We start from the raw sequence: 16,645 nt of genomic DNA, 5'->3' as shown, positions 1-16,645 counted from the left end.
CTTCAAGCGATCTTTTCACCTTGGCCTCCCAAAGTGCTAGGATTATAGGTGTGAGCCAGTGCACCCAGCCTGGTCTTCAGTTTTTGAAAACTTTTCCTCATTTTCATTCTCAATAGGCTATGCCTCTTGGTTGATGTCACAGCACGTGAAGGTGGGTTTCCCTGGAGGAGCTAGAGTGTGTGCTGACCCCAGGTGGGGCAGTCTACACAGTGGGGCTCTTTGCTCGCACCCTGCGCACACACCCTGCGCGTGGCGGGCACTAAGGGATTGTCCTACACATTTGTTGGATTGATGTTTCCCTCTCTCACTTCCCCACCTAAAGAATGGTGAGCTGATTTACGGCTGCAAAGATGCCCGGAGCCCCGTGGCTGACTGGAGTGAGCTCGCGCACCACCTGAAGCCGTTCTTCTTCCCTTCCAATGGCCTGGCCAGCGGGCCCCACTGCACAAGGGCCGTGATCCGGGAGCTGGTGCACGTCATCACGCGGGTACTGCTTAGCAGCTCAGACAAAGGCCGGGCGGGCGCCCTGAGACTGGGGCTGGGGCCCCGGGGCCCACGTGTCTGCGAAGCCAGCCCTTTCAGCAGGAACCTGCACTGCCAAGGTAGGGCCCAGCCTTCTGTGGGGCCTCAGGACTGTCCAGTCCCCGTGGGTGGCCAGGTAGAGTCAGCAAAGTGACCTGGCCTCATGGTGTGTCCGTAGGCGCCACCTGGGCTTCCCAGCGTGGGCTTTGCTGCCTCTCACACCTGGGTGGAGTCTTCCTCTCTTGCCTGTTATCTGGGTTCACACATTGCAGGGCACACTTGGGCTTTAGGGTTTTCCCAGCAGTATTGTCCATCTGTCTGTGCGTTCTCTCAGCTGCTTGCAGAATGTTTTCAACTGTGTTTGATCCTCATTGCAACCCTGGGAGCAGGTTTTCCTCAGCCTGTTTCTTCAACAAGGAGAACTGAGGCATGAAGTCCTTTGCGGGGAGGCCTGACCGCCATGGGTTGTCTTCACTAGCCTGACACGGGGGGTGAAGACACAGGCCCCTGGGGCCACAGACAGGCAAGAGCTGAGCCAGACCTGGCTGCTGCTGCGTGTCCTGCTGTCTCACGAGCTGAGGCCACTCGAGACTCTGAGTGGGAACCTAAGCACAGTTTGGAGACAGCCGCCCCGCGTACGGGCGACCGGAAGCTCACCTGGCCCTGGGCCCTGCCTTTCTCTCTGTCCCCCATGCCAATGTTTTCTTACCACAGGTGAATTCTGTGGGATTTTTTTGTTGTTACAGAAGTGATTCCTGATCATTTCAGAAAATTTTGGTAAAATTATGACCATAATCTGGGCCATGTAACTGCTTTACAGCGCCGGCCACTGAGGCGGTCTGGGGCACTAAGAGGAGGCAGCACAGCACCTGCACGTCCCAGGCCTTCCCAGACGCACACCCAGGAACCAGCACAGCCCGCGGGGATTTTAATTTTGAAAACAATAAGCTCATACTCCACGTTATTTGTAACTGGATTTTTTAACTTAATTAGCACAAATCTGTATCTATATCAGCAAATATATTTATTCAACGTTTATTGACCATGTGTCCATACTCTACCACGTGGACATCCTGTAACTTTAACACACCCCCTCCAATTGGGCCTGTGAGCTTTTATTGCTACTTCCCTTCGTGTCCGGTGTGGCTGGGACTGTCCTGCCGGCGTGGAGCCCGCGAGCGCACGCTGGTGCCTGAGTGTAGGGCCCTGGCGGGATCTGCAGGAGGCCATGGTGGTTCCCCTGCGTGGACTTGCTCCTCACCGCCTTCGCCTGTAGTCTGGTCTTCTCAGGAGATGGTTGCTCCCTTTAGAGGTAGGAGTTGGTTTGGGGTTTGGTGTCTCCCAAGCTCACTTGGCACCTTGTCTACAGCAGGTGTCAGAGAACTGTGAGTTTTGAGTGGAGTTTTGTTTCTGCATCTGTCCATATAGTAACAGGTCCCTGTCGGTGGCTTTGACTACTGCCCGCTGTGTGTGGCCAGCCCAGGCCTCACCTGCATCTCAGTGTGGGCTCGTGGCTTTGGACTCTGCAGACAGGGTCCCGAGGTTGTCCTCCCTTAGTGATCTTACAGATTTGGGAATGTCAGCATGATATTTTGAAATTTTGTGCCCTGTCTTACTTAGAATAAAGATTTACTTTCTAAACTTAAACCATAAAGTGACTTCTGTGACTGTGGTGCAATTTAAAGGATGTTCTGAGAAGGAGAGTTGTTTGGAGAGGCAAGGCACAGAGGCAGACACTGAGGTTTCTTGCCCTTCCTTTGTGCACGGCCTGGTGCGTCCAGCATGGTCCAAGCTAGTGCCAGCCCCGGCAGCTCTGTGACGGGCACGTCATCTGCCCTTAGTGCCAGGCCAGGGTCTAGTCCTTGCCCGTGGTGACGCCCATGTGGCTGAGCCCAGGGTGAGCCCTGTGGTCTGCGCCGGCCTATGTCTCCCCCCACATTCTTTGGTCTTTGATAATCAACCTGCTCTCGTTTTCCCCTGATGTTCTTGGTAGGAAAAAACACCCCAGAGCGCTCGGGGTTACCGAAGGGCTGTCTTCTGTACAAAACCCTCCAGGTGCAGATGTTGGACCTGCTGGACATCGAAGGCCTCTACCCTCTGTACAACCGGGTTGAGCGGTACCTGGAAGAGTTTCCCGAGGAGAGGTGAGGCCGGGCAGTCCCCACCCTGGGCAGCCCTGAAGGGAGACCATGGGGTTGGACAGGGTCAGAACAAAACTCCCAGGGCCTGGCTTCCCAGGAGGGCGACATAGGCCAGTCACACCCTGCCCCCAGGGGCCACGGCTCGGGAATTCAGTGCCTTGTGAGGTTAGTGGTCACTTACTGGTTTCTAGAAAAGAAAGCACACCTAGCAATTCCAAAATCCTGAGTCAGGGCTGAGCCTGTAGAGGGCAGTGTTGCTCCACCAGCCGGGCGGCTACTCGAGCTTCTGCGTCAGCCGAGCCCCAGACCCTGGGCTTGTGCTGGAGGTCACTGGGGTCCACGCCTGCAGTGTCTGGTGGGGCCTGGATCCTGTCCTTTCTCACTAGCCTTCACTTGCATCTCTGACCCAGGAAGCCACTTGTCAGGAACGGAAGAGGTCTCAGCTTCAGAGCTCCCTAGTTCTGGTCTTGCAAGGTTCTATTTAAGACCTTGGTGTTTCAGAACCAAGTTTAACATGAGGAAGCGATGGATCCGTTAGGTGCCTTTTAAAACAAAATGTGTGATTGTTAAATGGTGCTACAGGATGGTAGACCGTGTAAACACTTTAAGAAACAATCTCCAGGTGACTTTGTCATCCTGTTTTTATTGTGTTTTCTTCTTCAGAAAAACGTTGCAAATAGACGGGCCTTATGATGAAGCATTTTACCAGAAGCTGCTTGATCTTTCCACGGAGGATGACGGGACCGTGGCCTTTGCATTAACGAAGGTGGGCAGACCCATCTGGAAACTCGCAGTGTGCTCCTTAGGCTCTTAGCACTAACTTGGGGTTTTTCCACTACTTACCCCTGAGGGTTAAAGCACAAAAATTGAGGCTCTAAAAAAAAAGGTAGCTGATGTTTCCCCCAGATGGACCAGGGCAGGGGGTGGTACGTTTAGCTTTTAAGGAGGGTTTCCCTCGGCTCAGTTCTGCCCCTTCCAACCCTGTCCTGAGGAGGGTGTATTCCCTGGTGGGGCCAGGCCCCAGCGGCGGCCCATCTTCATTTCTTCTCAACAGCCTGGAACAGGCCATGGCAACCGCCCTTTCCTCAAGGTCCTCGCTAGGGGACCTGGGCCTCTCTTCCTCAGAACGCCGGCCAAGGAGCAGCTGGGAGAGTCTCCTAGGGAAGAGGCCGGGTCCTGTACTTTCTGGTGCTGTGAAATTCAGGGCTCTGTGAACGTGGATAGGAAAAATATTACATCTTTATTTTCGCCAACCTCTACCTGAAATTTAGCATTTCCTTCCACTGTGAATGTGGCAGGACCCAGGACTCTGCCACTAAGAGAAATCAGACCTCTCATCTCTCACACTGTAGTTGCAGACTCTTCCGGATGTCGTTAGATTCATCACTGCCTGAGATGTGATGTATTACTATGGAATACATTTGTCTTTAAAAATATTTTGGTATTTTACATTGTCACACTCTATATTTTATGCACTTAAAAATGTTATTCTGAAAGGGGTCCACAGGCTTTACTAGGCTGCCAAAGGTTTTATGAGACACCGAAACAGTGAAGAAACACCGTTCTCGAGGGAGTGAGGCGACATTCTTATGTGCGCGTGCTCAGCTGCGCTGGAACCGGGCCTCACCTGTCCTGTCCACATGTCTGTGGTTCCCACTTGGGAAAGACCCTTCAGTGCTTCTCTGGCCGAGTCTGCAGCTGTCGGTTTTTGAGGAGGCCTCAGGGTGTCTTGTAGAGCCTAAAGTGAGTCCCTGAAGCCAAGGGCCGTGGCGGAGTTAGTGAAGGCTAAGGGCAGAGCTGTCCTCCGTGGGAAAGGTTCCAGGTGGAGCCTCTGGGTCAGGATAAAGCGATGGAGTCTGCCATGTGCTGTCCCAGCCTGAGTACATTGATTTAGGAATAAACAGCAGCACTGGTTTTTTTATTTTCAAGAGAAAAAACAGGACTTTATTTCCTTTTTTATACATTTCTGTATTTTCAGTTTCCTACTAAATAAGCATGGGCTACTTTTTAATTTTATTTCAGTCTTTAAATGGCATATGTAAACGCAGTCTTGTAAACGGCTAGAGCAGGCATCACACACCGATCAGAATGGCTCAGATAAAGACAGTGGGACAACGTGAAATGCTGGTGCAGAGAAACGGGGTCTCTCATCCGTTGCTGATGGGGATGGAGATGGCACAGCCACCCTGGGAAGCACCTTGCCATGTTCTTATAAACTAAACGCGCAGCCACCGTGCCACGTAGTACTCGCGCTCCCGGGCATTCATCCGAGACATGAAGACTTAACACTCACCCAAAAACCTGTACAGGAATGTTCACAGCAGCTTTATGTGCAACAGCTAAAACTGGAAACACCCACACCTTTCCACGGGCGACCTGTAAGAGGTCAGACAGGCTGTGGCGCATGCACACCACAGAATCTGCTCAGCAACAAAGAGGAATGCTCTGCCGAGACACACAGTAGCCGGGGTGGGTCGCCAGGGGACTTTACTGAGGGACAAAAGCCAATCCCTAGAGGTCACACACTGTTATGATTCTGTTTATATGAAATTCTTGAAATGATGAAGATGAGTGGTTGCTGTGTCTTGAGGGGAGGAGAGAGGCAGGTAAGTGTGGTTATAAAAGGTCAAACTGAGGGATCCCTGTGGTGGTTGAACTGTGGTGATGGTTGCACGGACCTACATGTAATCACACACACACACACAGACACACACACTAGTGTGTGTAAAACCTGGGCAATCGGAATTAAGGGCATGGATTGTGTCAATGTCACCCACCTTGCTGTGATACTGTAGTGTAGTTTTGCAAGGTGTTACCATTGGGGGTATCTAGGTGGCTGACATGTGGCTTGAGGTCTTTCTGTGTTGGAATAGAAGGTCTGCTCTTTCTCTCTTTTAGGAAGTCAGGTTCTGCTAATTGCATGTGAAGAGGGTGGTTGTGAAGCTGAAGCTAGGGAGTGGGTTGAGAACATGCCTGCACAAAAGTTCTTCATGCATGTTGTTTATGTGGTTGAACCTTGAAGCTGTGAAGAGAGGAGGGAATTCTGTCTTTGTTTTAGTGCTCAGGAGACTGAGCCCACGACAACTCTTGCATTTGTCTGTTGTGTGGTGTCCATAGCAGGGGTTAGCAGACTTTCTGTAAAAGGCCAGAGAGTAAGGCATTGTGGGCCATCTGGTCCCTGTTGCAACTACTCACCTCTGCCTTTGTAGCTCAAAAGCAGGCACAGACAAAACGAAACAAGCAGGGCTGTGTCCCAGGAGAGCTTTGTGTACAAAAACAAGTGGTGGTGGGCTGGACTTGGCCCCTGGCCCGTAGTTGGCTGACCTCTGTGCACTGTTGCTTGTTATTTTTTTTATTCCATTCTTTGCTCTACTGGTTTGGAAGTTGTACTTTCTGTTTCTCCCCCTTCAGTGGTTTCTTGTCCAATTTGACCCTGCATATTTAAAGTCTAAAGTTAATCAGTTATTAAATACCCCAAACCCCACACAGTGTAAGAACTTGGGACACTTAATTCCAGTTGTCCCTCCCAGCTTATGTGCAGTTATTGTCTGGCATCCTGTTGGTCTTATTATTTTTTCAAAGTCCCAATTTAGAGTATTATTTTATACAGATGTTTGTTTAGATTTATCCATGAGTTCACACATATCATTGCCTAACGCTCTTGCACCTCAGGTCTTTCTCGTTTTTCTTTTTTTCTATAATAGCCTTATTGAGATATAATTTGCACACCATACAATTTACCTATTTAAAGTGTACAATGCAATGGTTTTTCCTGTATTCACAGATATGTGCAACCATCACCACAGTTAATTTTAGAAGATTTCCATCGCTTCAATAAAAACCCCACACCCTTTGCTATCATCCCATTGTCTCCCCATCCCCCCAGCCCTAAGCAACCACTTACTCACTTTCTATCTCTATAGACTTGTCTATACCGGATATTGCATATAAATGGAATCATTTAATGTGTAGTCCTTTGTGGTTGGCTTCCTTCACTTAGCATGTTTTCAAGGTAGGTTCATCCATGTTGTAGCATGTATCAGTACTTCATTCCTTTTCATGGCTCAATAATAGTCCTTTGTGTGGACATATCCATTCATCACTGAATGGACATTTGGTTGGTTCCACTTTTTGGCTAGTCTGATCAATGCTGCTATAAATATTTGTGTAAAAGTTTTTGCATGTTTTCACTTTTCTGGGTTATATACCTAGGAGTGGAATCGTTGGGTCCAATGGCAACTTTATGTTTAATTTTTGAGGACCTGCCAGACTGTTTTGCAAAACCACTGTACTTTTACCTTCCTACCAGCAGTGTATGAAGTTTCCTGTTTTTCCATGTCCTCACCAACACTTATTTATACCTGTCCTTTTGATTTTTGCTGTCCTAGAGGGTGTGCAGTGGCATATTGTTGTGATTTTAATTTGCATATCTCTGAAGACTAAGAACATCTTTTTGTGTGTTTGTTGCCCACTTATATATCTTCTTTGGAGAAATGTCAGGTCCTTTGCCCACTTTTTAATTGTCTTCACGTTGAGCTAAGAATTCTTTGTATATTCTGGGTACTGGCAAATATATGATTGGCAAATATTTTCTTCCATTCTGTCAATTGTCTTTTTATATTCTTGATAATGTCTTTGCACACTTTTAATTTTGATGAAGTCTAGTTTACCTATTTTTTCTTAAGTTGTTTATACTTTTGGTATCATACCTAAGAATTCATTGCCAACAAATCTAAGGTCATGAAGATTTTCCCCTATGTTTCTTTCTAAGAGTTTTATAGTGTTAGCTGTTACATTTAGGTCTTAGATCCAGTTTGAGTTAATTTGTATATGTGATTTGAGGTAGGGCATCCAATGTCATTTTTTTGTATATAGATATCCAGTTGTTCCAACACCAGTTGTTGTTCCATTGAATGGTCGTAACATCTTTGAAAATCAATTGACCGTAGATGTATGGGTTTATTTCTAGACACTCAATTATGTTTAAAGATCTATATGTCTATACTTATGCCAGTACCCTGTGTTGATTATTGTTGCTTTTTTAGTAGGTTTTGAATGGGAAAGTGTGAGTCCTCCAACTTTGTTGTTCTTTTTCAAGATTGTTTTGGCTATTTGGAGCTCTTTGTGATTCCCTATGAATTTTAGAATCAGCTTGCCAATTTCTACAAAGAAGCCAGCTAGATGATAATAGGGATTATGGGGAATCTAGATCACTTTGGGTAGTAATTCTTCTGATCTAGGAACTTGGGTATTTTTCCATTTATTTAGATCTTTGTTTTCTTTCAACATTGTTACTTAGTTTTCAAAGCATAAGCTAAAGTTTTGTGCTTCTTTTGTTAAATTTATTCCTATTAATAGTTTTTTCTTTTTTGAGACAGGGTCTTGCTCTGTCACCCAGGCTAGGGTGCAGTGGCATCATCATAGCTCACTGCAACCTCAAACTCCTGGGCTCAAGCAATGCTCCTGCCTTAGCCTCCCAAGTAGCTGGGATTACAAATGCACATCACCATGCCTGGCAAATTTTTCTATTTTTTGTAGAGATGAGCTCTTGCTCTTGGTCAGACTGGTGTCAAACTCCTGGCCTCAAGTGGTCCTCCCAAAGTGCTAGGATTATAGGCATGAGCCACTGTGTCCAGCCTAAATATTTTATTCTTTTTCATGCTATTATAAATGGGATTGTTTTCTTAATTCTGTTTTCAGATTGCTCATTGCAAGTGTATAGAAATATAATTTGTTTTTGTATATTGATCTTATAACCTGCAACCTTGCTGAATTTATTTATTAGTTCTAATAGTTTTTTAGTCAGTTCCTTAGGATTCTCTCTATTTAAGATCATCTGTGAATAGAGATAGTTTTACTTCTTCCTTTCCAATTTAGATGTCTTTGGTTTATTTTTCTTGTGTGATTGCCCTGACTAGAACCTCCAGTACAGGGTTGAATAGAAGTGGACATCCCTCATTTGTTCTTGGCCTTATGGGAACATTATTTAGTCTTTTATCATCATGTGTGATGTCAGCGGTGGGCTTTTTGTAGATATCTTTTATCAGGTTGAAGAAGTTCCCTTCTCTTCCTGATTTGTTGAGTGTTTTTATTATGAAAGTGTGTTGGATTTTGTCAGATGCCTTTTCTCCATCACTCACTTGAGATTATCATGTGGTTTTTGTCCTTATTTTGTTAATGTGGTATATTATATAAATGTATGTTTAGATGTTAAAACCAACCTTGCATTCCTGGGATAAATCCCACTGGATAGTGGTGTATGATGCTTTTTGTATGTTGTGGAATTCACTTTGTGATTATTTTATTGAAGATTTTTGGGTAATGTTTATAAATTAATGGTCTGTAGTTTTATTTTCTTTATCTTTGTTTTTGATATCAGGGGAACACTGGCCTCATACAGTGAGTTGGGAAGTGTTCCAGCTTCTATTTTTGGGAAGAGTTTTCACAGGAATTGGTGTTAATTCTTTAAATATTTGATAGAATTCACTTGTGAAGCCATCTGGGTCTGGGCTTTTCCTTGTGGGTAGTTTTTTGAGTTTCGTATTCAGTCTCTTGTTACAGGTCTAATTATATTGTCTGTTTCTTTTCAAATTAGTTTTGGTAGTTTGTTTTAGGAAATCATTCATTTTATATAAGTTGTCTAATTTATTGGCTTACAGTTATTTATAGTTTTTTTCCTCTTCTTGAAGAATATCCTTTAGAAGATATATTAGAGAAGGATCTTTGGTAAATTCTATATTATGTATCTGGATGTTTCTATTTCATCCACAGTCTTGAAAAGTAATTTTTTCCAGGTACAAAGAAGGGGTTGATTTTTTTTTCTTATAACATTTAAACATTTCATTCAACATCTTCTGACTGTGGTTATTGCTGTTGATGTATCTTCTGTTAGTCCATCCTTCCTCCAGAGGCGATCTGTCTTTGTTTTCTGGCTAACTTTAGTCTTCTGTCCCTTTCTCTTGTTATTTGACATATAACAGGCTGGGATGTCCAAGATGGAGGAACTGGCAGATGTGGTATCTGGTGAGGACCTGTTTCCTCACAGATAGCCATCTTCTTACTGTAACCTCACACGGTGGAAGAGGATAGCTAGCTCTCTGGGATCTCTTATATAAGGGCATTAATCCCAATCATCAGGGTTCTGCTCTCATGACCTAATCACCTCCCAAAGGCCCCACTTTCTAATACTATCACCTTGGGAGTTAGGATTTCAACATACGAATTTGAGGAGACACAAACATTCAGACCATAGCAGAGACGGAGAAAGCAAATACCAGATGTCAGGAATAAGAGAGCATTCTTCATACCCTATAAAATATGAAAGATAATAGCATATCACCCCCAAAAAACATATGCCAAGTTTTTTTTTTTTTCCAGTAACCCTATTAACTGATTCTGCTGATTGATTGATTGATTGATTGAAACAGGGTCTCACTCCATTGCCCAGGCTGGAGTGCAGTGGTGCAATCGTAGCTCACTGCACCTTTGAACTAGGCTCCAGTGATCTCCTGCTTCAGTCTCCCAAGTAGCTGGGAATACAGGTGCACACTACCATGTCTGGCTAATTTTTAAATTTTTATAGGGACAGGGTCTCACTGTGTTGCCCAGGCTGGTCTTGAACCCCTAGCCTCAAGTAATCTTCCAACCTCGGCCTCTCAAAGTGCTGGGATTATACGTGTGAGCTCTGCACCCAGCCTTATTAAATTCTTAATATTGATTTTGTGTTTTTTAGTTCTAGAATTTCTACACGATTCATTTTTATGGTTTCCATTTCTCTCAAGTTCTGTTTTGTTCTTTTATTCTTTGAGCAGCGTAGCATATGTGTCTGGTACCTTGAATAACAGAGGTACCAGATGTGTCCATCTGGTACCAGAGTCCATATGTGTGCAACTCCTTCTATTGTGGGTTTCTTCTTTTTTCAGTTGCAGCTTTTTTTTTTTTTTTTTTAATAGCCTTTATATTTTAGAACAATTTTAGGTTCTCAGTAAAACTGAGTGGAAGGTGTAGAGATTCCCATATACTTCTCACCTACTGTGAGGTTTTTTTTGTTTGTTTTTGCTGGTTTTCATTCATGTCATTGTGTCTTCTTGTGTCTGAATAATTTTGCTTGTGTGCCAGAAATTGTATTTGTAAAATTATTTTAGAAATAACTTGAGGCCTGGGATCATATCTTCTAGGGAGAATTTTAGGTTTGCTTCTGTCCGAGGCCTGGGAAACATTAGCAGCTGGAGTCAGTTTAATCCAGTTCTGATGATTGATCTCTTTGAAGTAAAGCTGCAGCTCCTGCTAGAGCTTGTCAACTCTGGCTCACTTTTAATCTTAACAGTGCAGTGTTTTGAGTACTAACTCAAAGAAGGGTTCATCATGGTTACTGTCCTTATGGCCCTGGAGTTTTGTTAAAGGTGCCCCTTGGCCGGTCCTCCAGAAATGTCACATCTCTCTTTTGGATAAGCAGCCTTTGTCTTCCGCTGTTCCAGCAATTCTTCCCTGTCTTGTTATTTCTGCCTTCAAGCAGATATTTTTGATATTTTGTCCAGTCTTTTAGTTGGCCTCAGCAGTTGGGTTGGCCCCAGTTACTTTTTCCTGCATTACTTAAAGTGAAAGTCCTGTTCATGGTGTGTCTGATATACACACACATACACACAGCTGTCCATCGGTATCCTTGGGGGATTGGTTCCAGGATTCCCCGTCGTGGATACCAAAATCTGCGGATGCTTGAGTCCACCATGGGCCTCTGTGTCTGTGGGTTCTGCATCGGAATTTGTCAACATAGAGGGCCAACTCTGGGTCTGTGTGTATAGTTTTACCCATCTGATGAGTGGAAAATATTTCATTTTTATAATTTGCATTTCCTTGATTTATAGTAAGATTGAATGTATTTTCATATATATATATATTTTTTTCTTTTGTCAGTTTATTTGGTCTACTTTTTGGGGTACTGTTCTTTTTCTGTATTGATTTCTAGCACTTCATATATTTTTGATGTTGATAATCTGTTATATGTTATAAATACTTTCTCCCAGTCTTTCATTTGTCTTTTATCATTGAATTATGACTGTATCATATAAAAGCTTTTATTTTTTAAGTTCATTTTTATTTTTTAGAGATTGAGTCTTGCTCTGTTGCCCAGACTGGACTCAAACTGCTGGGCTCAAGCAATCCTCCCACCGCAGCCTCCTGAGTAGCCGGCACTATAGTGCGTGCCATGCACCCCGCTAAAGCTGTTTGATTTTTAGGTTTTCAAATCTATGAGTCTTTTATGGCTTCTAGGTTTTGTGTCTTGGTTAGAAAGGCTTGCAGTGCACTAAGGACATAACATTTTATACTTCTTTTTATATTTAGTTCTTTAATTCTTTTGGACTGGGTTTTTTGTGTGTGTATTATGTGAAATAACTGATTTCTTAGCTACGTGAATGGAGTGTAAGGATAGGAGCTGTGTGTTTCCTCCTGCTGACCTGCGGTAAAGCTGTGCTTTGAGGTTCTCCCTCCCGCCCGGGCCTGCCTTTTGGAAGGCACAACTTGTACGTTTTCTAAGGGCAGATCCTCCTGGTTGTTTGAAATCAAGGGGAATGGATAAAAGGGAGACAAGAGATTATGGTCTGTCATCAATATAAATGTTGAGGACAGTGATAATGTGGAAGGCTAAATTCCTTTTTTTTGTAACTAGTTTATTTTTGTAAAAGTTAGAGCTATTCAGTCTTAAAAAATTCAAACAATATATGAAGGTCCAAAGAAGGAAAGGGAAAAAAATGCCTCAAATTCTGCTCTGCAGAGGTGTCAACTGTGAACATTTTGGTGACTGTCCTATGTGTCCGACACACACATGGGCACAAGCACAGCTTTATGTGAGTCGGATCCTTCAAAGCATGCTGTGAGTTGAGTTGGTGGCCCTGCCAGCTGTTGTTCCAGGTCAGGATGTGCAGGCCCACGTGAGCTCGTAGCAGGGTGTCGGAGGGCACAGACTTCAGAGCCGAAGCACCCGCCTGAGTCCCAGCCCTGCCATTGACTAGCAGGGTATGGGGACAAGCTATTCTCTGTGTCTGTCTACTCATCTATAAAGTGGGACAGTATCAGGCTGCTATAAGGGTGAAGTAAGTTAACACACATACGGCCCATGGGATGGCAGCTGTCTATAGAGTCATCCATGGTGGCTGTCACTTTATGGTGTGTGGAATGTTGTCGTGAGCAGCGCCTTGCTGGACACCCGATGCTTGCGCAGTGCTGTTGCTGTGGCCAGTGTACTGGAGCTAAGGCATCTTATGCTTTTCCTACCCAAGGCAGACTGTGGGGACTTTGCTAAAAACAAGTCATAAATTTCAGGGTCTGGAATTAGGGTCCCCACACGCTGCTTGCAGTGAGAGGTTGGAGAGCAGAGGTGGCCTCTGAGCAGCCCTTTGGGTGCTCAGGGTGCTCTCATAGCAGGGACCTCCTGATTCCCTTACTTGATGTCACCCACACTCCTAACCCCGCCTCATGTTCTGTCACAGGAGCCAGTTCCCGTCCCTGGTGGGTGGGGAAGGTTGTGTTGGTGGCTGCGAGGCTTCCTGTGGGACCTGGAGCTGACCTCTCCCTCCCCGCAGGTGCAGCAGTACAGAGTGGCCATGACTGCCAAGGACTGCTCCATCATGATCGCCCTCTCCCCTTGTCTGCAGGATGCAAGGTGAGGCGTCGTGTCGCATGTCCTTGGTCTAACAGTGTTTTGTGGATGAACAGGACAGTGGGTTTCCCCACATTTACAGACTCCCTGACAGGACCAAGACCTCCTTGGCCTACTTGATATCATGGGGCTCATTAATTCTTGCTCTCCAGAAGCTTGTAATTCAGTCAAACATATTTGTGGAGAATAACTAAAAAATATTGTTCTATTACTTGAAATTACTACTAATTTTCTAAGAAAATACTCCAAGGGCTCAAAGGCAGTGTGGATGGTGCGTTGCACATTCCTTTCTCTCAAAGCCCACGCACCTGCCGAGGCTCCCGTGGGCCTTGCTCCCTGGCCTGCCACCACGTCAGCACGCCGCGCCAACTTTCCAACCCAGTCACTGCAAAGCCTTTAAAACAGCACATTCCTTGGTCTCCTTCCTCTTCCGAATACTCAGCGCGTTTGCAGCCTGTTTCCCCGAACGCCGTTATTTGTGTCCAGTCCCTCTCTCACCTGTATTAGAAATTCAGGGCGAACTTGCTAATCTTCTTGCAGTAATTAGCGGCCTCAGCATTGATCTTCAGGGGTGCCAAAGCCTACATACAGTATTTGTAGAATGTTCTGCATTCTTCTGCATGTGTTCCTGGGTCAAGATGACCTGGGGTGCTGGCTGCCAGCCATGCATTTTTCTGATGCTTTTGAACTAAACAGTTCCCAGGATTCCTATTCCCTGGCAGGCGCAGAATTGCCCACTTTTCAATATGAAATACTGAGGAACATTATCGGTGTAACTGAAGTACAAAAAAGGGTCGTTCTGCTGAAAATACTTTTATCCCCTGAGAAAGTATTGCCAGTGCTTAGTTATAAGGAATCCCTTAGCTGGATTAAGCTGGTGGTGTAAGATGAGAGGAAACCCATAAAGATACTATTATTCACCACCCTTTCTTACCAATGGTGCAGCTGGGAAGTGGAAATGTGCTTGAATGCAGGGTGCTCAGGTCAAGTTGCAAAAAGGGTTGGTTCATAGACTGACAGGTGGGATGTGAAGGGCCACTGAAGGACAGACATGTTTACTTCTTCCAGCACAGCACACAATGGTGTCAACATGGGAATGCCGCACGAGGGGAGGGCTGAGGGCCTGGGGTCCTTACTACACCCCTGATCAACTGCTCAGCAGAGACCGACACACTGGGAGGGGCAACAGGGTGTGTCCAGAAGGTTCTAAGCCTCTGGCATCTCAGACTTGGGGTGGAGGTGCAGGGATCATCATCTGCGAGGTGCTACATCTGGACCTTTCTTGACAGAGACAAGGGGACCATGTGTCAGGTTTCTTAAAAAAAAAAAATAAGGACAGACCGTTAGTGGCTTGAAAGTGACAGAAACAGTGAGACACACAGCAGCGCAGGATCTCAGGGATGTGAACAGCCAGGCATAGTGGAAGGGTCAACCTGGGCCAGCTCTCCCTTTCGCCTTTGTCTAGTTGGCAAAGACTGGAGGGAGAAAGGGACACCCACTGGGGAGAGGATGAAATAAAACAGACACTCCCCTTGTGCAGTGTGACTTTGAATGGAACTGTTGTATGAGATTTCACATCGGGGACTCATATCCGAGGAAGCCCTGGAGGTCCGGTACTGGTGGGCAGGTGCCCTGCAGTGTGATTTTGATTTGAAAATTTGAAACAGTCTTAATGTGCAAAGTGTGGAAATGATTGAATTATGGCACAGCCACCTGCTTATTAAACTTGTAATTTTGTGTCCGTTTTTTTTTTTTCTGTCTTTTAACATCCTGAGCACTTCCCCAGGTTCGGGAGCTTGTTTCATGATGCAGTGAGGACTGCACGGCTAGATGGGAACTGCAGGCCGGTGTGCAGCCCCTGCTGCTCGGGAGGCTGAGGCAGGAGGGCCACCTGGGCCCAGGCGTTGAGAGTTCCAGTGAGCTATGATCGCACCACTGCACTCCAGCCTGGGTGGCAGAGTGAGAGCCTGTCTCTAAAAATAAAAATGTGAATTACGTTTAAAGATGGGAGGCAAAATGAATTAAGGACAAAGGAAAGATGGATAATGGAAAGCATTCCCAGTCTTAAGTGTTGCATCAACACTGATTTAAGCTTAATCTTAAAATGTGAAATGCTTAAAAGGTGCACATGTAAGCTTCGTGTTTGAAAAACTTTGCCAATTAGACATGAACCTTAGACTTTGGGGAAATTAAACATATAGAGGCTTAGAATTCTGTGATCAAGTTGAAGAGGAATGAAGACCTTAAAATTCTGACGTGCATTTGTAGAGAATTCTGAAGAGGAAGAAAAGCGGGCCCTGCCTGTGGAGGTTGGCTCTCAAGGTGAGAGCCGGGGCCGTGGGCCACAGACGTGGCTTCAGGTAGCAGCAGGCAGAAGGTGGACAGGTGCTCGCAGGCATAGCCACTGTTGCACTTGCCCTGGAGAAGGGTCTTCAGAGGACGGTGGGCACCAGAGAGGGAGCTTCTCCCTGGAGAACGCCTGGGCGCGGAGGGGCGTCCTGGTACATGCCCGGTGGCTTGGCCTGCTTTGAGGAGTGTGTGGGTAGAGGCTGTACCTGTGACCTTCCAGTGAGTGGGGGGCCTTGGCCTGTGGTGTGGTGTGGTGCTCTAGAATCCCAGAGACAAACTAAGACTGGGATATGTCACTAGTCATCTTTGCATCTTTGAGATGCACAATGTACCTGAGACTAAATTGAGATTCGTAAACTTTCATTTACGGCTCATGGATAGGTCAACTGCATTTGAACTTCTCATACCACCTAAAGCAGAGGCTTCTCCAGCTCTGCTCTGCTGTGTCTGCCCTGTCATAAAAGAAAAAGTCTTAAGTTGGTTCCGCCTTCCTTTTGCTGCAAATGTTTGACCTTTTGGGATTTTGGAACCGCAGGGAAAGCTGCCCACGGCCTCCCGTCCCTAAACCCTGCTGCTCCTTTCGATTTCCTGTTCCAAATGCAGTGCGGGCAGCGGCTGCTGTCTTGGCTTCTCCATCCTGTTCCCCAGTGTCCATGGAGGCCACTGGTCCTCCTGGCCACCCTCCCAGCTGGTTGGCTGTCTAGGCGAGGGCAGCTCCTCTGCAGCCAGCAGCTTGTCCTGGCCCCGTTCTCCAAGGCTGCCAGAGAGCATGCTCGTGGCACGAGGGACAGTTGTGTCCTTGGGAGCCTCCCACCTGGTCTCAGCCTCAGGGCTGCTGAGGGGCGGAAAAGCATTTCAGCGTCAGGAGCCGGTGCCACTGGCTGCTGCCCAGGTAGTCGGACCTTCCCCAGGAGCTGCTTAAAAGACCCTTCCTGTCTCGATACGTGTCATCTTGTTGGGTGCTGCACTTCCGACA

At 46.0% G+C, this 16,645-nt stretch overlaps 1 protein-coding gene across 1 annotated transcript in view; it reads left to right on the top strand.

Moving 5' to 3' along the window:
* Window positions 1-16,645, top strand: part of IPPK (inositol-pentakisphosphate 2-kinase) — a 50,986-nt gene that overhangs the window by 30,316 nt on the left and 4,025 nt on the right. The window contains exons 9-12 of the mRNA XM_069476277.1: window positions 323-602; window positions 2,516-2,666; window positions 3,327-3,429; window positions 13,244-13,323. Coding sequence (XP_069332378.1) covers window positions 323-602; window positions 2,516-2,666; window positions 3,327-3,429; window positions 13,244-13,323 — 614 coding nt within the window. The remainder of the gene's footprint in view (window positions 1-322; window positions 603-2,515; window positions 2,667-3,326; window positions 3,430-13,243; window positions 13,324-16,645) is intronic.

Source organism: Eulemur rufifrons, chromosome 7 (genome assembly GCF_041146395.1).
Source record: "Eulemur rufifrons isolate Redbay chromosome 7, OSU_ERuf_1, whole genome shotgun sequence".
Classification (NCBI taxonomy): domain Eukaryota; kingdom Metazoa; phylum Chordata; class Mammalia; order Primates; family Lemuridae; genus Eulemur; species Eulemur rufifrons.
Note: the sequence above shows the minus strand (reverse complement) of the source record. Positions and strands in the feature narration are given on the sequence as shown.